The sequence below is a fragment of the Amblyomma maculatum genome, chromosome 11 (genome assembly GCF_055883805.1).
Source record: "Amblyomma maculatum isolate TAMU_Amacu chromosome 11, ASM5588380v1, whole genome shotgun sequence".
Classification (NCBI taxonomy): domain Eukaryota; kingdom Metazoa; phylum Arthropoda; class Arachnida; order Ixodida; family Ixodidae; genus Amblyomma; species Amblyomma maculatum.
Genome location: NC_139354.1, coordinates 44,450,433 through 44,476,770, shown reverse-complemented (window position 1 = coordinate 44,476,770; position 26,338 = coordinate 44,450,433). Strand labels below are relative to the sequence as shown.

At 47.6% G+C, this 26,338-nt stretch overlaps 1 protein-coding gene across 1 annotated transcript; it reads right to left on the bottom strand.

The window, feature by feature from the left end:
* Window positions 1-1,492: 1,492 nt before the first annotated feature.
* LOC146173698 (uncharacterized) lies at window positions 1,493-24,622 on the bottom strand. Its single transcript, XM_084584412.1, has 6 exons — window positions 24,496-24,622; window positions 12,046-12,367; window positions 11,443-11,531; window positions 11,053-11,321; window positions 6,261-6,415; window positions 1,493-1,739 (listed from the first exon to the last, which is right to left on the bottom strand). The coding sequence occupies exons 1-5, from the start codon at window positions 24,618-24,620 to the stop codon at window positions 6,300-6,302; spliced, it is 921 nt and encodes a 306-aa protein (XP_084440538.1). The 5' UTR covers window positions 24,621-24,622; the 3' UTR covers window positions 1,493-1,739; window positions 6,261-6,299.
* Window positions 24,623-26,338: the final 1,716 nt, after the last annotated feature.

Here is a 26,338-nt window from a genome sequence, read left to right as displayed (position 1 = left end):
GGCACAAGCCTGATAAGTCTTAGCTTGTCTAGCGTTCCTGCCATCTGCAGTCCCAACTTCAACGCCCGCCAGGGAACGCCACTGCGACTAGAACGCTCCCCTGATGGGACTGGGGCAGGTAGGTCACCGCCGCTTGCGGCGGGGTCTAGCCTGCCGCCGACTTTTTATCTGTTGTAGACCGTCATTGCACCCGCCACCGCTTTGGTGGTGAACGACGGCTGTTGTTGCGGCGCACGTCTTTCTCTCCCTCTTTCTTTTCTTTCTTCTCTGTTTTCTCTTCTGTCTGCACGAGGCAGCGGAGGTGGCTCAGCTACAGAGCCAGTAGCATGGCCCGTGCATTTTCTTTTCCTTCTTCCTACAGCCACAACAACAACTGCGACAGGAGCGATGGCGTACCATCCAAACGCCCACTTGTTAGCAAGTGTGGCGGATACAGCGCCTTACCTTCAGCAGTCTCATCTTGTCTAGCGTTCCTGCCATCTGCAATCCCACACTTGAATGCCCGCCAAGGAACGCCACGCGACAACCGCCGCAAAGCGGTACACTTTGTCCCCGATAGTATGAGCCATTTAAGGCTTCCACCTTAATAATCAGATTGGCCACATCCTAGAATATCAAATGTTCGTGCCGTTACTGCAATTGATTAAGCCTCTTCGTGAGGTCGGAATATTCTTACGAATTAGCCATAGGACCTGATATAATATTGTTTTGGAACGTGGATACTTGGGTACGGCAACCGCAGCTGATTCTTTCACTAGTTAGGTGTTAGGATCTCTATTCAAGTGCGCACGTTAGGTGGAAACCTGCGGAATCGGATGCATGTTAAGCCCTCGGTATCCGCGTTCAAGTGTGTCTTTGCAGCAGAGATGATCAGGGAAACCGCGCTTACACCTTCGCCATTTCACACGGCAGCTCCGATTTTGTACCTGCTGAAACTGAAACTTCACCAGGAACAAGACACAGAGCGCTTGTGCACCTTCGGTTCCGCAAGGAATTAGACTCGTGGGCAACATATTCCCCGCTTTTATCACTTGTTATGAAGAAGTTCGGTCTTGGGTTCCTAAGAATCTAATCAATATTCTGCTGTGAAAACGTCTGCCTTTCTCCAATCCGTTCACTTATTTCCCATTGCGACGGCTCAATGAAAATGCAAAACAACTGTTCCACTGCATTCCTCTTATGCTCTTGGAGGAATAGTAAGGGCAACGTGTAGATAAGAATATATGTACAATTGCCTTCGCTTACGAGTGAAAGGCGCGGTGCTTGGTGAAACTACAGGGAGGCTTTGCGCACGAACTTTAGTGCTGGCCAGTATGGCAGCTTTGCGGCAAAACATGGTAACGTATATGCAGTTTCGGATTACTTTTACACCGCCGTCTCACTTGCTGAGGGCTGTCTTAGAACACGTGTCAAACATATGCATTAATGACATCAAGACATGTACCTCAGTGCCATACAGAAGGAAATGGACAGGTGTTTTCGAATCGTACGTAATATTTTACTAGTCGAAAACAATAATAACAACAGAACGACCAGTAGCCATCCTCTGTGGATACAGCCAGGTGTCTCCGTCTCTTTGCCGGATGCTGCCACTCTACCCATTCGATGCACTGCACTGTCTTCATCTGACGGCGCTTCCCACTGGCACCAAACAGACGCCCATTCTGCGGACGGGTGATATTAGATGTCGCATGGCAGGGTGGCATTCGCAGCAGCGCCCATTCTCCGACGACATGGAACTGCAAGAGGCGAATAAAATTCAAATTGTACTCTATTATGCAAAGCTGATAAACGTTCGTCTAACAAGAAGCAAAACATTCGGAGAGCATAGCAGAATCTACACTGGAGAAATGAGAAAGCCTGAGCATTGCTTGTGCACACAGTATATTGCGCCCGCCTTGTAGTGCCTTTGCTAGCACAGCCGGAGCTCGTGCCGCACACAGGAAATTTCCTTTTCTTGGCGAGCGTTCGTTGCAGTGCTATTAAATGGTTTACGGGAAACAAGGCGCAGTATTTGTCACACTTTCTTCGGCAAGTGTGAGTTGTTGAAGCGTTGTGGTTTGTGGAGTTTAACATCCCAAAGCGACTAAGGCTATGAGAGACGCCGTAGTGGAGGACTCCGGACCACCTGGGGTTCTTTAACGTGCACTGACATCGTACAGCACACGGACGCCACTCCGTTTTGCCTCCATCGAAACGCAGCCGCCGAGGTCGGGTTCGAACCCGGGTACTCCAGCACAGTAGTCGGGCGTCTTACGACCGTAAGAAGGAAGATAAAATGCACAAGCCTGCTACTAGCTCTATAGCTGAGCCACTTCCGCTGCCTCGAGCGGACAGGAGAGAAAATAGAGAAGCAAGAATAGAAGTAGAGGGATAGACGCGCGTAGCAACAGCCGTCGTCCGCCACAGAAGCGGTGGCGGGTGCAATGACGGCCTGCAACAGTTACAAGTCCGGTGGCAGGCTAGCCTCCGCCGCAAACGGCGGTGACATGCCAATCCCAGTCCCATAGGGCCAGGAGCAGCCACCCTCCGGTCTTCGCCTATGCCATCGGCAAGTGTGAGATGGAACAGTACACCGTCATCCAGTCGTGTGGCGTTCCTTGGCGCGCGTTAAGTTTGAGATTGGCGGTACGTTGTCGCTCCTACTCGCGGCATCCTCATTTTTTCCATCGCGCCACCACTCGCGCGTTTGTGGTGTGTTGGGTTTTATGGCGCATAGGCAACTGAGGCCATCATGTGCCAAAATCTGGGTAAAGCAGTTCCTCTTAAAAATGAGTCAGAGTTTGTTTAGCAGCTTTAGTTCTGTTAAAAAGTCGAACAGAAGAAATTTTGACAATGGCGTCCTCTCCTAGGAAAAGGATTGGATTAAATGGGATGTGTTCACTACTGAAACGCATATAATGTTTCTTCCTGATTCCCTCAAAATTCATGCGTGATAAAATATGGTTTATTGTTAGCTGTCCACTACATGACTCAAACGTAGGTTTTTCTGGTCCGAAGAGTTCAAATTTCTGTGAGATATGTCCAATGCGGAGGCGACATAGGATTACTTCGTAAAGTTCCCTTTATGACTGGATGACTTCCATTCTTGAATAGGCTTGGCCAAGTTTGGCTTGTTTGCTTCATTATCCCATGAAACCTGCCATTTAGCTCTTAGTTCACACGCTATGAATTTTATCCAGTTTTTACGGGAGATATTGACGTGATTTATTACAGTGTTATGAGCACGTGCAGCACATTCGTCCGCTTTCTCATTTCCACTAATTCTGATGCCTCTAGGGACCCAGTTGCCCCACCGCGGTGGTGCAGTGGTAAGATGCACAACTCCTGTGCCGGAGTACCCGTGTTCGATTTCGACCGCCGGCGGCTGCGTTTCGATGGAGGCGTAACGAAGGGACGTCCGTCTGCTGTGCGATGTCAGCGCGTTAATCCCCGGGTGATCGAAATTACTCCGTAGCCCTCCACTACTGCTCTTCTTTCTCTCTTTCCGCATTCGCTCCAATCTCCCTCACTTCCCTTACGGTGCGGTTCCTTTGAACAAATTATTATTATTAGGTACCCAGCAGAATATGTTTTATCAGCTTTAGCGACATTGGGATATCTCCAATTAGGGGCTCCGTTGCATTTTCGTAGTGCAGTGCTGTAATTACACTTAGAGAGTCAGTGTAAATAATACTATTTTTGATGTTTTATTTTATACTTTTTTCTACTGCTATTGAGACGGCATAACGTTCCACAGCGAAAATTGATGAGAGGTAGCCTCACTGCTTGTTCCCATTTGTCGTGAATTATTGAACTTCCAACATATTTTTCTGTTTTCTAACAATCTTTATAAAATGCTCTATATTGCCTGTGCATTTCATCTGTTGCAAAAAAATCCTGTATTATGTGCTCACGTACAGTTTGCTTTTTTACGAAAGCGAGTTATCGTGAATTCGCATACAACGGGAAAGCTGTAAAATGGCGGAAGTGGGTTCGGTGTCTGTGCAACATTGGAAGATAACATTGTATATGGAATTCCCTGCATATTTCTTCAAAGCGAAGGATCAGTGGTCTGACGGCACGATGATAGAAAAGTGCTCTGGATGGTGCTGTTGTAATGACAGTAAAAGAGGTATTTTGGGGGGACCTCATATTTAATACGTATGCAGATGTAAGCGTTACTCTATCTGCGAAGGGTGGTTCATCGGTTTCCACATATAGACTACTTACAGGACATGCCCTGTATGCACCGGCTGACAGCCGAATGCATAAGTTATGCAGTAGTTCTTTTAATTATATTGTGGGTCATTTTAAATGATGGCCAAACAGAACCATACAAAATGCATCCATAATCTAAACAAGAATGTAGAACAGAGCAGTAAATATACAAAAGACAATTCCTATTAGAGCCTCAGCGTTTTCGTGAGAGTAATTGTAGGATATTAAGGGCTTGAGAAGCTTTTTCTTAACCTGGTTTGTGTGTGGAAAGACCGTGAGCTTTTTTATCAAATGTAAGACCTGGAGATTAGTATTCTTATTTTGCAGGCATTTCAGCTTCATTTAGACACAAAATTCGATAAGTCTGTAAGCCTCTCTTCAACGCAAAAATAACAGGAACTGTTTTTTGAGGGGACCGTTTAAACCAATTCCTTTCTGCCCTTGTAGCTAACTTATTCAAGGTTATCTGTATTCGCCTCTTATGTGATAATATGCAGGATGATGCGCAGGCAGTTTGTTATCAACGTAATCTGAATACGTAACAGGTTTTTGGAATATTTTACTTATACCATTTATTTCCACAACAGTGTAGTGCTTAACACATATCTCATAGCCCCTACGCAAGGAATACTCTCGCGCGTCCGTTCAAAGTGCGGGCACACTTTAGTGTGGGATTGGCGGTACAGCGCAGCTCAGATCATCGTTGCGCCCCCTACATTGTCATGTCGATATCTCGCGTACAGATCCCACGACAAGCTCCCGAGCGCAAATTTTCGCTTCGTGCACCAAAAGAAAAGCTTTCACCTTAAAAAAAAAAGAACAGAAGCCTAATGTCCTCTCAAGCTTGGAAGCCTGAGTTTTTATAAAGAAGAAAGGCAGACGACTTTAATTTGGCCTTCTCACCAAACAGGAAACAACCAGATGATTTACCTCTCCGGAATTAATTTAAATGAAAACTCGCTTATTTCTGTATTTAAATGGGCTAGAAAGGAAACATACGCAAGCGTTCTCGAGTTGTACAAAAAGAAACGAATTCATAATTATTCCGCATTGGACTAAAAGGCAGGCTAATTGTACAAAAAGAAACGAATTCATATTTATTCCGCATTGGACTAAAAGGCAGGCTAAAATAGAGCAAAACTGCGAAGCCCCGCTATGTTCACCATATCTGTAATTCAGCAACAAAATGTAGGGAAGAACAATGAGAGTAGTGCAAATTCTGCTGTGGAGATACCCGAAAGCCTGAGCGTTGCACTGGCATAGCGACAATAGAGGCATCGTAAATTTTATTATTTTTTCTCACTGGTACGTATGTTTTTATATTTCGCATGTTAATTTTTATTTCTCCGTGCTATTTTTAGTATATTTAGATTTTTTAATATTACTTTTATTTTGTTCAACGTGCTCCATCATCGCTACGCTAGACAAGGCGAATTACAGATGCGTTCACTGGCAGTCCGAATGGTGCAGTGGTTAACGCGATTGGATGGTAAACTGAGGATGGTGGCGAATTAACACATGGTGTTGATAGCGGATTAATGAGGACATGCTCCGATGACATGCCCTGATTTCTTCGTTCCTATTCTCAGCCGAATGCGCTAACCAGTATTCTACGATGGGGTCATGAGAACGATTTTTTAATGGTCAGAACTCAGGGTAACGACGCTAGACACTGAATTAGCGGAACAATCTAGGGAGCACCAATGAATGCGACAACAAAAATGTCTTCAAAAAACTCCTGCTGAGTACAGGGTTTGAACAGTAATGGATGCGTTTCGGGATCAACTAGAAACCGCCTTTTTCAGAAGATACACCGCCATCTAAATAGAGGCGAAGATTTGTTATCTAGTCTTTGAAATCATCTTTGGCAGACTTCGTCGCGATAGACTTCTGCGACTGCAAAGTGGCAATGTCTGTGTGTGTTTGACAACCTTCACCATTTTTGCATACAAATGTCACGATGATGAGCTGCGCGTTGGCATGCGCGATAGGCCCGACTGGACCCATTGCGGACCCCGCGGTAATGCACGCCACGTAGAAAGGCAGGTAATGCAACTTACCGACGCCGTCCTAGAAGCTGTGCTGCACCGGTGGAGATGTCATCGTGAATCGGAGCATATTAGTGCTCCTAACACCGTCTCACGGGGCGTGCATGGAACGTGTGCTCGACTGTCGACGGCGTGGTGGCGAAGCGCATTCTGCGCGGCGACAGCTCCTGTGACAGTAATACACACAAATGATTATAACAGTACTCAACTGAGATGGAATTGTCGCAGATAGCTTGCTACTGACAACGTATCATAATGAATGTGTTTCAAGCCTTCATACGTCCGCCATAAGACTACTCATCGCAATGCCACAAAAAGAGCTAAAAATTCTACCTGAGTTGGCCGAAATCCATGCATACTTCCGGTACAAAAACCTGAATTTTATTACAAAAGAAAAATTCGAAAGCACATTTCACTCTTGCGCATGCAGTAGCGCCATTTACATTCAGCTGCTATGTTTGCTATCGCTCTCTGAACGTGCGGAGGATGTCAGGTGTAGGAAAGTTGATAGTTTCTGTTTCAGCTTCTTCAGCGCATCTTGTGGAAGGAGGGAAACTGATTGACTTTATGCTGACTTCGTCCGCTGGTCTAGAGGCTGGTCACGAAAGTGGGAATTTAGGCCTCTGAAAACTGCGCTCTTGTCACAACAGCACGCCATGCCCTGAAGAGGCCGTCAGTGCAGGTATTCATGCCGCTAGAACGGATTCGACCCCACCTAACACACCGCGCTTCCAGTCCCACAAAGACTACGGCCTGATTGTCCTGGCACTGCTTGCTCGTCGGACCCGAAACGTTATGCATTCCAGCCCCGTCCAGCAGAGGAGCGAAGGCTCCAGCCGCCTCGATACCGGCATCAACGGACTACATAGATATAGTGCCTAGATATAGTGCCTAGGCACTGTAACATAGACGCTCTCTCTCTGTCACTTTCCCTCGCTCGGTGTTTTTCGCACTCCTCTCGCGTTATAACACTGCAAACATACGCCTAGCCAGGAAAGAGCTATGGCGCGAACCTTTTTAAGGCGAAAACCTGTGTCTAACGGCCAGCGTTCGTACTCTACCACTATAGCTGTCAATCATCCTGACAGCCATGACGGGCGCGCAAGAAACGCATCTTAGTTCTTGTCTGTCATGCCAGCGCCATTGCCATGGAGGCCGCCATTGCTAGTTAGCTGTAGCTAGTGATCAATAATGATAGTTAGTGGTAGTTAGTGATATTGACAGTGATGATAACGACGGAGATGTGTGGCTAAGACGTCATCACCTGGTGACGTGAGGGCCGGATGTGGCGTCATCATGACATAATATCCGGTCATGTGTTATAACCGGAACTGACCGCATGATGACGTCGCATTCGGTTATGACGTCATGACTGGTCATGACGTAACCAGGCGATTCATGCATATATACAAAGCTGTACCCGCCGGGTGTCCGGGAGGTGGTGAAGAGTGGCTGTTCCTGGCCCTACGAGGCTGGGACGGTAGGACAACACCTCTTGCGGCCGGGACTAGCCAGCCACCGAATTTTTATCTGTTGTAGGGCATCATTGCACCCGCCATCGCTTAGGTGGTGGACGACGGCTGTTGCTGCGCGCCCTTTCTCTCCCTCCTTTTTTGTGACTCAAGAGCATACCGAGCGAATGAGTTGGCGGTGCGAACGAGGTGCAATAACGCTATCGCGTTCCACTCTTGAAGGCGAAGCTTAAGCGTCCTCCAATTTTTTTTATGTCTTCTCTACTTTCTCTTTTCCGTCCGTTGTTGTTGTGGCTGTAGGAAGAAGGAAAAGAAAATGCACGAGCCTGCAACTGGCTCTGTAGCTGAGCCACCTCCGCTGCGCCTCGTGCAAGACAGAAGAGAAAATATAGAAGAAATAAAAGGAAGAAGGAAAGAAAGATGCGCGCCGCAACAACAGCCGTCGTCCACCACCGAAGCGGTGGCGGGTGCAATGACGGCCTACAACAGACAAAAATTCTGTGGCAGGCTAGCCCCCGCCGCACGCGGCGGTGACCTACCTGCCTCAGCCCCATCAGGGGAGACAAGCTCACGAGGCAGCGGAGGTGGCTCAGCTGCAGAGCCAGTAGCAGGCCCGTACATTTTCTTTTCCTTCTTCCTACAGCCACAACGACAACAACGGGTGTCCGACTCATCCATCCGTGCGGCGTCTTTCATTTGGTGCTTCTTCAAACGCTGCACACCACACACCATATAGAAGCACACGCAGTACAGCAGGCATGATGGGGCATTTCAAATTAGTTTACAGGAAAGAAAAGGCGCAGTATCTGTCACAAACTTTAACCAGTAGCGAAAATTGCCCAGTAGTAAAGTCATTAGTAGCCAGTAAAACGATCGCGGCGCTCTCGCACTGCTCTTACAAGGCGTTCCTACTCCGCCTTTCATTCTTTCATTTGGCGCTGCGACGAACACCTCACCACACAGCATAGATAAGCAAACGCAGTACAGAAAGCATCAGTGGCGTTTCAATTTGGTCTACAGGAATGAGAAGGCGCAGTATCTGTCACAATTCACCTCAGACACCATAAGCGAGCAGTAAGGGAAATGAAGGTGGGAGTAAAAAAGAGAAATAGGTGCTGTAGTGGTAGGCTTCGGACCACCACGGAATAGCGGCTTTTGCCTCGTCGCAGCTTATCGGTCAAAAGTGCCCTTAGAATTTTAACACGACCGCGGTAAGGGCCCCTTGTCGCAGAAAAGTCTGTGTCGTCGTCCGGCGTTGGCCGTGAGCGAAAAATCCCAGAAGCATTAATAAATACCAACGAGTAGGAAAAATCGCCGACCTGAGGAATCGAACATGGGCCTCCGGGGTGCGAGTGCACGCTGACCACTCTACCACGCCAGCTAGATGGTTTGAAATGGACAAAGGCGCGTCTATTAATTGCGGTGTTGTCTCAGACATTTCCCTTAAAGAAGTGTATTGTGGCGTATAATATTAATTATGAGCATGTAAATTACACAATTACAGAACACGCAGTTAAGCGAGTGGCAAATTACTTTTCCGCTGTACTTCCTCTTCGCTTGGCGTGCACGTAGCGCCATCATGCGTGTGGCGCACGGAATAAGATAGACAGGACATGGCCTCCGAGATCTTCATCGCGCCGGCTCGGATCGCCAACGATGTTGCCGACGAACTACGACTGCAACTTGAGGCCCGCGCGTTTCGGCAAGGTGGCCCGGAAGGATTAATAAATAAAAATTAGTATAGCAAGTTGCTCGATAACGCTGTCGCGTTTCATTCTTAAAGGCGAAATTTAAGCGTCCTCCAAATTTTGTTCTGCTGGAATGACCTTCACGGACGTCTAAGATAACTTCGCGGACACCCAGGGGCCCGCAGAGTCTCAGTTGGAAAACACTGCACTAAGATATGGTTCTAATGATGATTTATCTAACGGTGCTTTATCTAGATTTATCTAAAGTTTCCTTAGGCTTTTCAAGGGCCGCTGTGAAAGGAAATGACCTAGCGTCCCAAATCGGGGACGCCCGCCGTTGTGGCGCAGTGGTTACGGCGCTCGACTACTGTTCCCAAGTATGTAGGATCCGAAAAGCAAGGCGCCCGCGTGCTGTGCGATGTAAGTGCACGGTAAAGAACCATAGGTGGTCAAAGTTTCCGGAGTCCTCCACTACGGCGTCTCTCATAGCCTGAGTCGCTTTGGGACGTTAATACCTATAAACCAAACCAAACCAAATCGGAGACAATGACTTCTAACGGATAATTTTTCCCACTGAGGACGCTTGCTGATGACGCGGAACATGGGGCAAGGAATGCTATTGCGATGAATATATTGGGAGACGCTCAGGCATGGCCTGAGAATCGAAGTGATTATCATGTTTGTCCTCCCCTCCCCCCCCCCCCCCTGCCGACCTTGGGCGCTATGCCAGGCCCCGGCGACGGTGCCTTTTTGGAGAAGCTGTCCATATCATTCATATCAGAGTGGATGCTCGTATTAAAAATGCTCTTTTTAGCACACAGACCTGCGTGCAGAAGGGATTAGTAATAAACGTATATTGTAATTTGGTTAACTGCTGTGCTCAAGGACGCGGGATCGCATCCCGGCCTCGGGGGCCGCTTTTCGTTGGCGGCGAAAAGCAAGGCGCCCGTGTGCTGTGCGATGTCAGTGCACGTTAAAGAATCCCAGGTGGTCGAAATTTCCGGAATCCTCCACTACGGCGTCTCATAGCCCGAGTCACTTTGGGACGTTAAACCCCACAAACCAAACCACCCAATAGAAAAGAGGTGGCTTAGCATCTCACATTTTTCTCGTGGACACTTGTATCGCGCCGTAAGAGGAGGCAGGAAAGTCGGAGTGGAAGAGGAGCTAAATTTAGAGCGAGCTTTTAGCAAAGCTGTTTTACTAGTGTACGATCTGTAAGCAAAGCATTGCACGAGCAAGGGTTTATTTTAGATATACATATCAGGTGAAGGCCAAGTGGATATCGTTTTTTGCAGTAGTTGCTTGGTTTACATGCTTGTCGCGACGCACCTACTCGTATTCGGGATGGAGGGGTGTGGAGACGACACATATCCTACGTGCACTGATGCGTGGACCAACATGAATCTACGTATGTCGTTGATACCAACAGCACAGGACACGCTGAGTGCCTTCCATATTTTGAGGGAGCAAAGCTATTAAACATGCCTCGCTATCGAATAATCCCAATTGTGATCGCAGCATCGACAAACTGAAAGGTGTCGGAGCGCCGTGTGGTGTTATTGGGCCAGGATACAGGGAAACTATAACCAACATAATAACCCATACCGTCTCTCGGCCATTGAAACACAAAGCTCAGCTTACGTGCGCCGCTAGGCCGCTCTGAGAAGCCATCGAAGCCTTGGTCACGGCGGTGAGCTTCCTCGGAAGAGGCGGGTGGCGCACAAGACGACACGCCGCCCATCCGACGATCGCGCTGCTGCCGCTCCTTCTCCTGCCCCACTCGACCGAGATGTATCCTTACAGTCGCTGCCCCGACGCGGGCGACTTGCAGCACAACAGCGGTCCTATCGATGTAGCAGGACCACTCGCAGACGCGGCGTTCCGGACGTGAGATGGACCACTCCTCGACGCTGCAGAAACGGAAAGAAGGTTATAAAAAAACTGAAAAGGTGCGGTAATTATCCTTTACGTTTCATGCAAGTGACTTGCGTTGCATTAGAAGGAGAGAGAATGTAATGGAGAGGAGCTCACCATCTGCAGTTCGCCAGCACGATGTTCCATGTCTTGAGTGAAGAGTGGGGCGGCAGCGGGCGTCGCTCTTGGTTCGTCGTCGGGAGCGCCTGCATGGGTTCCAGAAGTTTCATGACTGTCACAAAAGGCTAGATAGCCTACTTTGGTGACGTGCAATCTCTCGCTCTTGGTTCCGACATATTAAGCAACATGACTAACCCACAGACGTACGCGAGAAGTGCCTCAGTCTACACCGGCATGTAAGTCTAGTTTTGCAAGGTATGCACGAATCTAAACCGACGTTGCCCTCGGCCCAGGAGTGAGGTCCCGCTGTCCATGTTAAAGATGCGCGTTAGAGCTGCAACTAATCAGCAATTAGAAATGCAGTTCGTGCGGCAGACGCTAAATCTAAGCTCGTGCGTTACATGCGCCGGTTAGGCTTTGTGTTTGCCGTGTTTTCCAAGTAAGTTTGTAGAGCTTCTTAAACGTGCTGTTTTCTTACTAGCGCGGGCCCTGACAAATGACTAGATTTGACTGGCGAATGCAGGGAAACAGGCTCAGAAGCAAATGCCACAAAAGAATCCATTCCACAAGTCTGTCAGATTGTGGAAAGGCGATACGTACCTCTATGGATGCAACGCATCCCGGGTCGGCCATGCTATGCGGGACGCTCTCGTGGAAAACTGGCTGGGAGCCACATTCAGGCGTCGGAAGCCGAGACAGCGCTTGTGTTTGCAATGCTGCTGCTTCAGGACTCACTGGCCCAAGTGGTCGGTCGTTTTCGTCACCGCTCGGCGGATCCGAGTAAAGCATCCTGTGTAACAGGCCTGAGAAGTCTACCATGATAGTGTATGGCTTGGCCATAGCTGAATACGTTGTCCGGCAGTATGGCTCCCTGAATCTTCCGTCGACGTGGCTATACGCTGGCGGTAGCGTCCTGGTGATCCTGGGAAACATACAGCGTCATCCGTTTTAAGCTGAGTGGTGTCTTATATGCGTCACGGCACGCACACCTAACCCCGTGAGACATGCGCGTGCCAGGCAATAAGTACAGCAGCGCTACCTAGTGCCATCTTTCTGATTTAAACTGAATATTATTACATTTCTAGAAAAGGAAGGCGCCGTATCTGGAACAACACCGTGGGTGGTGGTGGTGGTGGAAAACATTTATATAGGATACAAATACAGGAGGTTACGCATGAGCTGACCCTGAAGGGGTCAACCCTCACAAACACTAGGTGGACGTCCCTAGTTCGGAACCCCAGTGGCGTCTGCCGCCGCTCGGGCTCGCCCGACTAAGGCCCGCTGGGCCGGCAGGTCGGAGCAGCCGAGCAGGGTCGCCTCCCAGTCCTCCCGGGTTGGGTTGGGGTGAGGGGGGATAGCCGGATTTGAGGGGCAGGCCCACACCATGTGGTAGATGTCCGAAGACACCACCCCACAGTGCGGGCGGCTGCCAGAGAAAGCAGGGTCGAAGTGTTTTAGAGCTGCCGGGCACAGCAGTGTGTTGGTATAGAGGCGGAGTAAGAGCCGCTCATCCGCCTTTGAAAGGCCTTTACATGGGCGGGGGTAAAGGCTGTGGCTAGATTGCTAGTAATTTACGATATCTTTGAATGTCGACTGAACCGTTTGACTGAACCGACCACTCCACAAAGCGGTAGCCGTTTATTCATACCCTTGAATTGTGGGAGGAAATATGTGGGACAGACAGGCATATGTTCTAATTACAGGCTGAAGAAACACAAAATAACGTCGATCAAGCAAGCAGGTATTTGAGAAATAATGCCACAGATCGCCCGTCGAAAACGTGCTTCGTAGATTTCACACGATATAGCGTTAGGAAAACGTTCTAACGGGCATTTTGGACCACTAAAGTGCGACGAGGCGAAGGCATCTATTGCGCGGTGGTCTCAAGCCCTCCACTGCGGCCCCCCTTTCTCTCCTTTGGAGCGATGGCTACATTGCCTAAGCCACATTTCCGCCGCTGTGGAGATGGCCACGCCGTGGTCGCGCAACTCCATGCGCCGTTTTCTAGACCCACCGCAGCTGAGTGACGTCACAGCATGCAGCTGGCGCGCGCTGTGACATTTCTTCTCTAGTGACGTGCACAGCACTGCTAGCACTAGGTGATTTCTTGTATTATAAATTATCTGAATGATTTGAAATTCTGCTTGCAATCGATGCAGCCTCTTCTCTGCTCACCTAATTAGCAATTACTTCATTTTTTCCAATAAAGTAGAAAGCTACAACTTGCGTGCTATCAATGCGAAATCTGTTCTTCATAATTTAATTTATTATAATATTGCATGCCCAAATTAGTCAACTCAACGTAATAAGTCATAATATAAGTTATTACAAAGTAATCATCCTTAATTCCGCGTAAACTGGAATATTCCAGCTAAAACCGCCACAATTAAACTTAATCCACCCTAATCTAACATAGTCCCGCTTAATAAAACGTAATACACCCCAATCGTTCGTTTTGGATGAACCGCTTATAGGAGGTATTCACTGAGGTCGAGCTACCAGATGGCGTGAGCATCGTCCCGCCTCGTCCGCCATGTCGGAGGTCGCCGGTGGCATCGGTGTGCGTCGGCTCGCGCAGTTTCAGGTTCGCTGTCAGGTGCCCGCCGTGTATTGGAAGGGATCCGTAAAGTTTTATCAAGCTGGTAAATACGTCCACATCCACTTTTCTTTGTTGAACCCTGTATGCGCATGGAGTCTGCAACGATATTTTGATGATCCGGGACATAACACTAGGTGTTCAGTGTTGCAACTATAGGCATCACCCGTGCAACAGCTTGACAGCAAAAGTGGCCGGTTACCCATTTCGCGGCAAACGACTTGCAGCTTTTAAAACCGTTATTAGCTGCCACTGAAGCAGAGCATTTCTTGAAAAGGGAGCGAGCGCATTAAATTCCCCAATTCCAAACCTCGCATGGCCGCGAAACGTACTATATACTTCTAGCGGCGGTAGTCGGCAAACTGCCGAAGCTTCCACAGGCGCTATTCCAACAGTAAAGCGAATCAATGCAGTTGCTTAATTTGAGTGACAGAAGGTCGAGACAAAAGGTACTCTCATGCACTCGCAGGATAAACGGCACACCCAGAGAGCGTGTTTTACAAATTTAGTATCGACTGCGTAGCTCTGTTTGAAATGCATATAACCCATGGAGCCTAGGTTCGTAACAACGCGATGTGCAGCTATAACGCTTGTCACTTGCAAGTCGGAAGAGGTGACAGCGTTAGCTAAGCGAACAGACACGTCGTAACGTGCTCACCTCTAAAAACGGCACGTCGGTCATCGACACCCTCACGCACGTGTGGCTCTTGGCCTCGCTTTCTTGCCAAAACTTAAAACACATTCATGGCTTAGTACGTTTTAATTTCTTCACCTGTCGCAAAACTTAAGACCGCACTTCATATGGCAGGCACCGATGTTAGGGAATTCAATGCGAAGCAGTGGTCTTGTAGTACACGGCACACCTCGACGATGTTGCCGCCGTCGTATACGAGCCGGTGTTTTCACGAAGTCAAACATTTTGTCGAAACAGTCGTTTTTCTTGTTCAACGAAGTCCAGGGGTGTATCCACTCGCTGGCATGGCTTTCGCTGACGCACGCTGAAATTCTGTAAAGACGCGAAAGGCGTACCCCACGGACCACAACGGGTTGAATACTGCGGCTGGGTGCGGTGCTCACACACACGACCACGCGTATGGCGAATTCTGCGCTGGCCGCTAGCGCCCCTAGCGGATGACGTCACGTGCATACCTCCTATATAACTTAATGAAACCTTAATTCAATTTTCTTTATCTGATCCACCTCACTTGACCCATAACAAAACTTCATCCACACTTTATCAGACGTATTTCCGACGTATGTCGTGCATTCGATTCCTGTGCACGACATATGACGCCATTGCCTCACAAGCTCCACAGAAGGACTCCATAATTTTTCTTACACGTTTTCTCAATTTTGGGTTATGGCGTCGGCTTTTCGATTGAACGATCTGTATATGCTTCCCGTAATATAACGCAAAAATTCATCAGCCATCTATATTTTAATGCAGAGAAGAAACTGTGCTGAGCCTATTTAATGATTACCGGAGCTTGAAGCCGCTCCGGGAATAACAGAGCCGGCACAGAGCATGTATGCGCAACAGCGCTTTTGGCCTGTCCAGTCAAGGAATTCTGGAAGCTCATTCCCAAGAGAGAGAGAGAAACAACTTTTATTGCCAAAAGAGTAACCAATAAAGCACGTCGGCCTGGCGTGGCCCCCAGGTGGGAGCGACGCTCTGGGTCCACGAGATAAGCGCCAGCTGCGTCCTCTTGTCTGAGCACGTAAGAAGTTGGTCCCAGCTCTCCTCGGAGGGAGCTGGCAGAAAAGGTACGAGGGGGTGGTCTTCCCCTACATCCTAAAAGGATGTATGCCAATGTGGCCGTTACTGCACAGTCGCAATTAGGGCAAATAGGATCGTACTGTAATCAGTGCCAATCTCGAATGGCTGAGAATAGAATTTGTTTGAAGTTTACGCAGCATGGTGGCCTGTGCTTTGTCAAGATCAGGATGGGGAGGCTTGAAGCGTCTTCTCGTCTCTCTGTGTAGGTTAGTAATTTCGGCAAAAGTCAAGGGGGCCTCGGCGAAGGCCTCGGGATCCGCGGAACCGCCCGCCCGCTTTGTTACACCTCGGGCTAGTCGGTCGACTCCTTCGTTCCCAGAATTCCCCGCGTGAGCGGGTACCCAGACTAAATAGATTTTATGATTCAGAGTGCGGCCCTGGAGTATTCGTGCGGCGGTTGGGCAGATAAGGCCTTTCCAATAATTTTGAATGGCACAGTTAGAGTCACTAAGGACTGTGTGCGTACGCGGGTCGGCGATGGCCAACGCGATCGCAGTTTCCTCAGCCGCAGTGGGAGAGGAAGCGCTAATCGTGGCAGCAGTAACAAGTGCGGAGTGTGGCGGGGCTAGAAATGCGACATAGAGATTGTCACTTTGTCTCGCTACATCCACGTAGCATGCGTGGTCGTCTGTAGGGTAAGTGGTGTCAAGTGTCTCGGCCTTGATTCGACGGCGTGCGTCGTGGCGCCCAGCCAGTATATTCTTGGGAATGGGTTTAACCGTGAGGCGGCTGTAGACCCCGATAGAAAGGGGAGCTGCGTGACATGTATCTCCAATATGTATTCCCAACGTGTTCGCCTCTCGTCACCCTTCGGAAACCTAGCGAAAACGAAATAGCTGCTATATTCTCGCGTGACGTTCGCGCCACGTCACACAACGTGACTACCATTCTATGTATTGTCATGTCAACTGCCAACTTCCGCCGACTGGGGGCATGCCCACGAAAGTTTTCACTCACAACGCAGACGCCGACAACATCGATGCTAGATATTCTGCAGAACGAAGCCTGGAGTTGCCTCGATGACCGCTTGTAGCGCTTGTGACTGGACTTGGGGACTAACACATTTTCTGTTACCGTTCTGATAGAAATGCTCCTAAGTTTTCGGATAATTTTGCCTATATGCTCGACCTCGACGTCAGCGTCACTCGTAGCCTATCGTTTGCTGCAGTCTTCCTAAAAACATTTCGTGCTAAAACGTTTAGCTAAAAGCATTCCGTTCTGAAAAATACTGATGTGTTTTATGTCACCTAACTGCGCATAAAGAATTCATAGACTGCAACAATGCATAACATTTCCAGCTGTAGATCTGCATTTCCAAAACAGCACATAAACTGGGCAGTGAGAAAACAAAATACAAAGTCACAGTATATTCAGGGGCTGCGCAAAGCCCTTCTTATCCCGTGGTTCTGAGACTGTCAAATTCCACGTCGGTAGAACTTTGCCACCCGCCGCACCCCACGAACCTCCTTCTGTAAAGTAGCCCGAAGGCTGAGGACACCACAGCAATCCCAGCGGGGAGCACTGAAGACTAGGGAGTGGCTGCTCCTGGCCCTGCGCGGCTGGGACTGGTAGGTCACCGCCGCTTGCTGCGGGGGCCAGCCAGCTAACGGATTTCTATCTGTTGTAGGCCGTCATTGCACCCGCTACCGTCTCGGTAGTTGACGACTGCTGTGGCGACTCGCGTCTTTATCTCCCGATTCTTTTTCTTTCTTCTCTATTTTCTCTCCTGTCCGGACGAGGCAGTGGAGGTGGCTCAGCTACAGAGCCAGTGGCAGGCCCATGCATTTTCGTTTCCTACTTCCTTCAGTCGCAGCAAGCGAACGCATCCACCCAGCAGGCACTTCATCGCCTCCCACATTCACAGAGGCAAGCAGCCTTATCCACTCCTTCACGAATATGGTGACAGTATTAGGTTTCGATGACTATTACATTCCAGGCGGCACTATGGCCGATCATCGTCTGCTGGTGGGCAGCCGACTTGGCCGGCCATGCGTACTCGGCCGAATGATGGAACATTGTTGGCCACCTACCAGGTTGGGCGTAAGACGGCAATCGAGCAAGGTCCAAGCTCGCGCACCCGACTAAACGCCGACCAATTCGGCCACGGTTCCACGGCCATTGGGAGGCCCATGGTCGACCGCTTACTAGGCTGAGCAGAAGTGACCAGCGCCCATGGCCCGAACTCATAGCCCCGACTCAGCGCCGACTTGTTTGGCAACTGTCACTCGGGAAATTTGCTTCCCGCTGTCGGCCACGTGCCAGGTTGGCCAGCAGCCAGCCAGCGCTCACGGCCTACAATATGCCTGTAACGGATGCTCATTACATCCATAAGTCAGTGCAGTAAAGCTGTAAGCGTGACTTGGCCCGATTGTTCCGGAGAGGTTTTAAAAACCTAATAAAAATGAAGCGCATAATCTTCCAGCGCCCGACATTGCACCACACTACTTTATAAAATTATGTGTAAGCATACAGAAACCTGTTCTACTAACTGCAGTTAGCGTGAGTAATTAAGCAACAAGTAAAAATGACGCTGCCCAGCCCGCACAGCCAAAAGCACCGGGGCTTTAAACAATATAAAATAAAAGATGGGCAAAAAAGAAAATTTCGCACTGTAGAAAAGAAAGAAAAACAAAAACCTAAGTGTGGCTATAATTATTTTTTTGCTTCATTTTAAGAATCCCAAACCATTGTTTCCGAGGAACGCCGGATGCCGTAGGATTTTCTGTGCCACGCGCTCCTTATCCCTTTGACGTCAATAAATCAAAATTTTACACTCACAAGAGCGAAAAACCACGCCTAATATAACACAACAGTTATTGTTAATGCTTCATCGCTGATGGAATTCTTTAACCGAAGAACCTTCCGCACAGGACAGCGTCGCGCGGACAGTTCTTCTTTAATATCCGTGTTACACATAGGTTGGGATCAGCGCAACAGCCACTGTGGCATAGGTTTGTTATATCCGTTTTATAATATGTATTCTCTTCTATGTGTTATAATGTAGATATGCAGAGGTCCAAGAAAGATATAGGCTGGAATAAACAATGCCAGCTGTATTATAAATGCGGCCGTTGTGCAACAGCAGGCGAAAGAACGATGAAAGAGCTGCGAATTCGGCGTGATGGGGCAGACGGCGTGAAAGCGTGAGGAAGCTATAAGACATTTTTAAATGAGACATCTTAAGCGTGTCTATATACTTTAGACGCATCAAGTGGAAAGCATTATTTAATGGCTAAAGGTATAATGGGATTTCAGTTCCCCAAATTACAACTGGTTTTAGCTTCTCTGTTTCTGCTATGCACAAAAGCGGACCATAATTAAAGCCCTTTTTTAATTTTTACTTAGCGATTAGTTAGTACGGACTACTGCCTTTATGGATGCTTTTGGTCTGGAGCCAATGTCCATACTAATGAGGCAAGATGTACTTGTCATATGACAAGTCCTTGAAATCTTCCTCTGAAATCAGGGTGCGGCGACGGCTTTTAGGGCAAAGGCGGCACGGAGCGCTTCACAATTTTCGGGTAGCTGCAATGATTAAACCACAGCACGCGCATTACGTGCTCACCTTTTCCGCAATGGCAGAAGAAAGTAGTGCCATCTGAAGTGTAGAATGTTGTACTAGTAGCCTACTGCCGAATCAATGCGCCCTCGTAGGTCTTTCGCTTCAGCATGGCTGGTAAGCTCGGTCGGGAAATGTGGCCAAATATTGTAGCGTGTGCAACAGCAGCCGCTATGCGGCTGCTCATCGACAGTCTCGTGCGCGGACTCGCAGAAGTGGCCCCGTGGCGTTCGATGAGAAGAAGCTGAAGTCGGCTGCTGTCACTCGGTGCTCTGGACCTGCTCTCCTGTGCCTGCTAGATCAAACCTTCTGGTTACGGGCCTAAACGGCTACGTGACAATATCAAAATAACGAGGTATAGTGTGGCAGCTCCGCTTCTTCTCCATTTATTAGCGGTTTCTTCACAGGAACGGTACACAATCTGTTGAGGAAATGTTGCGCGGATTGACGGAATACAGAGCGAGAGTTCTAAGAGTGGCCTTCATGCAAGCTTTAAACGAGATTCTTGCTAAACATTTTTATTTGAGAACACGAATATGCACTTTCCTGCAAGCATGGCTAGTTGCTTTCCAGTGGGGCTTTCTCCTACGAGGTTACCGCCAAATATCAATTGATGATGATAATATGCAGCTGCGGGCCACAAGGAAGCAAAGGCGGATAATCGAAATCTTAGCCAATGAATCTGGTTCTAGCCGGTTTATGCAACCAATAACAGTTGGTTACAGCTGAAACCAACTCGGAATGACTCAGTATAACATATAATTATATCCAAATAATTTCCGAAATGCGGCGCATTCTATTCGATTACCCCATTTATCAGCTAAATTCGACTGGCTGGAACGGTAAAACATCAAAAATAGGAAAATATCTGTTGAGGCGTGGTATTTCAGGGGTACTTAGTTTAGCCAAAATAGAAAATTTTAAGGCACTATCATCGAGAATAGACTTCTATGCGCTAACCCACGAATAGGTATTTATAGGCGCTATAAAACTAGTAATAAATCCGGTCTCTACTCATCGCCCTGCCAAGGCCGAAAATGCAGCTGCAGAATCAGGATAATAAAACTTTTACCAGCTGCAAGTGAAGAGTCAAATGCTCTCTGTAGGCGAAGTTTGTCTACGAAGGGAACCCGAACACTGCATTTCCGTTCACATTGGCTAGCGAGACCGATGAAAAGCAATATCAGTACGGCTTGGTGGGGAGGAATATGACCGCTGTAAAAAACAGGTCTCGCTGAAGTGTCTTCTTCGGATGGCAAGTCGTGCATTGTTTCGCGAAGTGGCTTTGTCTTACCTGTTTGAGTGACATAGCAAAAACAGTAAAAAAATACTTCAAGATCTTAAGCATACCCAAACGTCGAACTCAGTTGCAGCCTAACTCCAGCAACGAAAATCTACTAAAAAACTTCGCCCTCTAGACTAGCTACAAAAAGTGGACAGACTGTGGAATACTGGGAAAAGAAACATCTCCGAATCGAGGAGGTCAGCAGCGAAAAATTCTCTTTCGTTGATGTTAGCCACGCGGTGACTTTCAGGTAAGATGAACATTTTGTAGCGAATTTTGCTTTATTTAACCTAGTGGTGAAGCGTATGTCATGAACAGTTTTTACCATAGAATTCGTAACACGTTTAACCACGTGCAGATTACGGAGAGATGAGTTGACGGACGAAAAAGTGAGCAAATCAGTCATGCAATGACCTATTCGTCTTACCACAGAGTGGGAAAAAATAAATGGAGTGAGCGTTGTAGGCAGAACAACAGGTAGATATAAATCTCACTCTATTCTGTAAATGGAATATTACTATTGCCCAGGGCTCTTTGCGGTCAGTAAACAAAAGGCGATATTAGTGGTTCGGTACGGGATAGCGCTCAAGACGCTGGGCTATGTACATTCATGCAATCTTTTGTAGTACTTTCAAGCAGTCGAAAGTAGATGCCTCTATGCGAGAAGCTTAGCCTTTTTAACCAGAATCCACAGAGTCCAGTGCTGCATGCCGTATATTAGGGCGGACAGAGCCTGTAATCATAGCCTATTATACGAGCTTGTCATCACAGCCTGTCAGAGTGTATCCGCACGAACTGGCACTTAAGAAAATGTGTCACCGCCAGGAATCGAACCACCATGCGAACGGATCAGTTTCCTTTCCCAGACACGCGAGCAATATCCTATCGCCGCACCAAGTCACGCCTCGTGTAAAACTGTCACATACGCTCGCGCTGTGCTGTGAACATCGTCATCTCCTTGAAGTTTCATCTGCGCAGCTCCTTCATTTAATCTAGGTAAACACGCCTTACACATACGCACACATCTTCGAGTGCGGGCGAGGCCCGTTAGTGTAGTGTCGGGCGAATCCAGCAGGCAGCACCACAGGACTAGCAATGCTTTTTCGTAACTGCACGTAAGCAAACTTAGATGCTCCCCTAGAATTCTCGACAGCGCTAGATTTGTCCAAAGTAATGTGCACCACCATCTCTCAACTACTTCGACATTCACAAGGACAGTCAGAACTGTCTGTCGGTTAAGAATATTGCCTCTCAAATGCTGCTGCCAAGTTTGACATGGTGGTTTTCTATCGAAGTGTTAGAGGCTGGTCGGAGACCTGGCTTGCAGTCAAAGGTCGAAGTATTGGAGGTATAGTGATCTGGATTTCATAGCAAGTTCCGTGTAGGTAGTGTTGTTTTTCGGGCAAACAAAACGAAATTTTTTATAGCCTCGGCGTTCATTTCCACGCGGAGAGCATACATTTAGATACCTGCTATGAGTCGACCGATCTATAAAGAAATCACCAATAATTCCACTCTGGCCAGCCAGCTCTTCGAAGTTGACGCCGCCTGCTTCTCTAGATTCGCAATATTACACCAGTCTGGTCCCAACAGGCATCATGCCCACGTAGCAAGTCGATTTCAAGCATTCTAGCAAAACCTTAAATGGCACAATGCGGCCGAGTTTTGCAGCGAATATAAACAAAGATAGTGATGGTGCGCCTGGAGAATAACTGAATATGACAGTGGTGGAACAGGGAAAGGCGGAAGCAAGAGGTAGAAATTGGAAGAGGACAGTGCGGGCAGGGTAGAGGAGAAGCGTTGCCATCGGGTTGCACCAGCTCGCATTGAAATATGATCAGTGAGAAATGAGACGCGACGCCCCCGCAGAGTGCACGCACAGCTGGAGACAAGGTCGACGAAGCGCTGCTGAGCCGCCGCCAGGTGTGATGTCGGCGCATTCTTCTAACAGCGGACAGTTTGAAAGAGCCAAAGAGCGTTGTTTAATGGATGGCTTCTTTTTGGAAAAGAAAACAATAAGCTGTGAGTTCCCAATCATAACTGATGTTTATTTGTAGAGGGTTAATAAATTTTTCAAAAACGCTATTCGCTCAGAATAATTTTAGCCTTAGGGTTCTGATGGAGGCTACGCTGAATAGCAGTAAAAGGCCATTGAGTCATTAAGCTCAGTAATTAACTGCGTTAATTTATTGTTTTATTTCCTGATTTTAAGGCGAGTTGTGTTTGCGTTATTGGAGTTCATCCTACAATTAGTACAGACTTGAAAAAATTCATAAAACATTCGCGTGCCTTAAGAGATGCCACCGTCTTCCTAATGGGCTTCAGCTCTCAACATCGAGAGCGTCCAAAGTAGGTCTCTTTACCAAGCGCAACCAAGTTCTTAACACTGGTGGCATTAAGACAAGCTGTATCGATGTCAGTTTCCCTTCGAGCGCACTCTCGCTGCCTACCGCCATTGAAGTAAGCAATACGCTCACTTAATGCGCTTGCAATCAATCCGGCCTCAAAGCGACAGGGCCGCAGACGAAGCGAAACCAACAATTATTCTGCCACAAGACAGTCCAGGCTTCAGGGGACCCCAAGAATGTGACGGGAAGAGCAGGTCACAGTGATCTACATCCGACGCGCTCGCTGTCCGCTTTATACGTAGCGAAGCCAGTTATCAGAGTGGCCTCTGCGATCCTCGGTGGCCGGTGGGTCGCTATAGGAGGCGGCGAGGTGGGCTGAGGGGGCTATCTTCTCTGGCCAACCTAACCTAAAGTACATCGGAGACTGCTAAATGACAGATTTTGAATCCTGAGGTAGCTTTCAACAATATGACATCCTCCAAAAAAAGGCGAATATTAAATGTACTTGCGACGGATGTCCAGGTGGTACATCTATTGCCAGTGGAAAACGAAAACCATAGGAAACGTCGACGTCTCTGGCAGTTTGGTGAATGGCAGCGTAGCGATCCTGAGGGTACCCTTAAAGCTCTGGCACCCTGACCTTGAAAAAGTTGTTGAAGTGCTCCACTCCCGCCACACGTTTTGTTGCACGTTGTTCCAAAAACTCTCCGTTTTTTTTTCCCTTTTTTTATGCACCACTTTGTCACGAATTTGAGTATTGTGTGACATCTCAATCATCGTCAGCAGCCCAAAAATCACGAAGAGAGAGGAACTGTGGCCCTCACTGTCCTGCTATTCCATGGTACGCGGAAGAAACTAATTCCTGGCTTCTTGTGCATTTACCGTTGTTACCACGACAGAGAGCAGTAGCTGCCCTATGATCGACTGCCGGACGGCATGGCAAAATTTCAATACATGCACGTGTTATTCTGAATTACCAAATCATATTCACAAGTGATATTTATGTTAAAAATTGTTTTGCACGCCGTAGAAAATTGTTCCCCCATACAGAAACGCTGCTACAATGACAGACGATATAGTATTTGACTCAAAATAAGACTTGACGATAGGCGCAGGTAAAGTATATCTGAAATATATCAATATGAACCCTTTCGGGATTTGAAATACGCGCCAATTCAGCGCCTGTGCCAGAATAAGGCGTGCAGTGTGTTTCACAACAAGCAAGACAATCAACCCGCAAGTGTAATAAACAGCCTCGGGGTTTCATAAATGCGCACGACTTTGCCCTTAAGCTGCACCGCGAAATAAGTGCATGCTTCATACATTCGTGCTCTGGTCCCTCATGCCCCCTCATTCCCATCCTCTTACATTTGTAATCAAACCTTTATGGGCGCCGCGCTTTAAATGTCGTACGATATAAACACAAAACGTCAGCCTGTGCTGACGTTTTATGTCGGTGTTTTCAAGCAGAAAAACTTGTCTCACCTGTTGTCCAGCAGACGACAAGTCGTTTGGTGCACCACAGCAATACCGACGCAGACTACGCCCCCAATCCTGTGCTGCCAGAGCAGACGACTTGCCGTCTTGCACGTTTCTTCAATAAATGACATCTTCATATGTACGCTAAAATAGCGGCCTTAAAGCATAAGATAATTATTTAACAACAAGAAAGTTGTGCGCTTGAATTTAAAAAACATTTTTTCCCGTTTGTGCCCTCTGGCGTTGCGTAAGAATACTAGGCGCCTACGTAGTTGTAACGTACTTCCTGAGGCCAGTTTCAACCCAGTGTGCTTTCTTTATATTTTCTTTCTCTGTGAAGTAGATTACAACCTCAAAGTTCAAAGTGTTTTATTTCAGACAACAACAGTTACAGTTGTCTAGGGGACAGACCAAAAGGCAAATACGTGCCTGACGAAGAGTCTGCCCCCTTATTGCTCCAACTCAGAAGCACACGACATTCAAAGCAGAAGGCATACACACAGTGCATAATTCATAATCAGACATGATGGAACGTCTTTACGAAAAAGCACACAAAAAAACTCCACGTTCATGAACGTGTAGTTAATGCACTGCGCAACGGAACCATCGAGGAGCAGGGTTTTCAATTACACTTTGATTCCTTTTCGTAGGACTTTTATGATTTGCCGCCGCGTTCACTGCTCAGCCCGAAGCTGTGGAAATCGATCTGTAATTAAGCTTCATAACATTTCTCCGATCGGTCGCTAGGTGACGCTGCTCAGCCTGAAGGGTTCGTGTTCACCAGTTGTAAAGGGGCCGACCACCAATACATTGCCATCATCATAACTATAGAATGCGGAATTGTACAGCTGACCGTTGACAGAATGGATGCATACTTCTTGCTCTGCTATACTTTGGTGGACGAGCTCCAATTCAGCAAACACAACGTGTATCCGAAGTTGCTTAACAAAATAAAAGTTCGATTTTTATATCTAAAAATTAGAACTCCTTAAAAAAGAAATCAGCTATACATACTCTAATTAAGATTTATAAGTAGGTAAATCGTCGAGGCTTGCCGTTCTCTAGAACATCGCTTTCATCCGTGGATGTTAAGTATGTTCGAACGCTGCATCTGATCATGGCACACTTGTTCTCTTTATATAATCCTGAGGGGCTATTCAGCGGCAAAGCGCTGTCCGTGGTTTCTGTGAAAGGTATGCTATCAGCAGCGTATCAGCAAGAGGTGAGACTGTAAAAAACAGAAACTTCGCGGTCAGGTTTCGCATTGCCGAGCAGCTCAATCATCAACAAATTTATTTTTTTTTTTACAGATTCAGTGCACATGCGTCTTTCATGCCTTTTATAATCACTTCCATTTATCTTATACTATGTCCCCGGGGCAAAATGACGGAGCGCAAGACACGTTGTATTGATTTTTGGCCAACAAGAACAGTTACTGAGCTAGTTGAATAAAATTCTCAGCTGACACAGAAGCACTAATTTCACAGCCGCTTTCGTGAGGAACAAAGATAAGCTGTCGGCGATTTTTTTTTTCCTGCTGTTTTCTTTATTCCGGCTGTACTTACTGAAAGAGATGTCACATTCTTGGAGCAACATCATTGTGAATACTTCGAGGCTTTCGCATGAGGTACACAGCAATGGGCACTAATGCCCTATTGCAAATACAGGAAAATTCAACGCGTTTCAGCGCTATTTTATGGCGCGGAAAACATTGCAGCGAATATTACTTGATAATATTTTTATTTTTAGAAACACTGGGCAAGACAATGGTGCCAAGGTGGCGTAATTCTTTCGCGGGCACATCAGCAGTGATACTAGTGCTTCTGGCATACATACTGCCGCCCGGGAT

Excerpts from the sequence above, each read along its gene's own strand:
- LOC146173698 (XM_084584412.1), bottom strand. The coding sequence starts at position 24,620 with ATGTCATTTATTGAAGAAACGTGCAAGACGGCAAGTCGTCTGCTCTGG. Across the intron at positions 12,368-24,495 it reads TGTCGTCTGCTGGACAACAG|GATCACCAGGACGCTACCGC; the intron begins GTGAGACAAGTT and ends TATGTTTCCCAG. Across the intron at positions 11,532-12,045 it reads GATGCGTTGCATCCATAGAG|GCGCTCCCGACGACGAACCA; the intron begins GTACGTATCGCC and ends GAACCCATGCAG.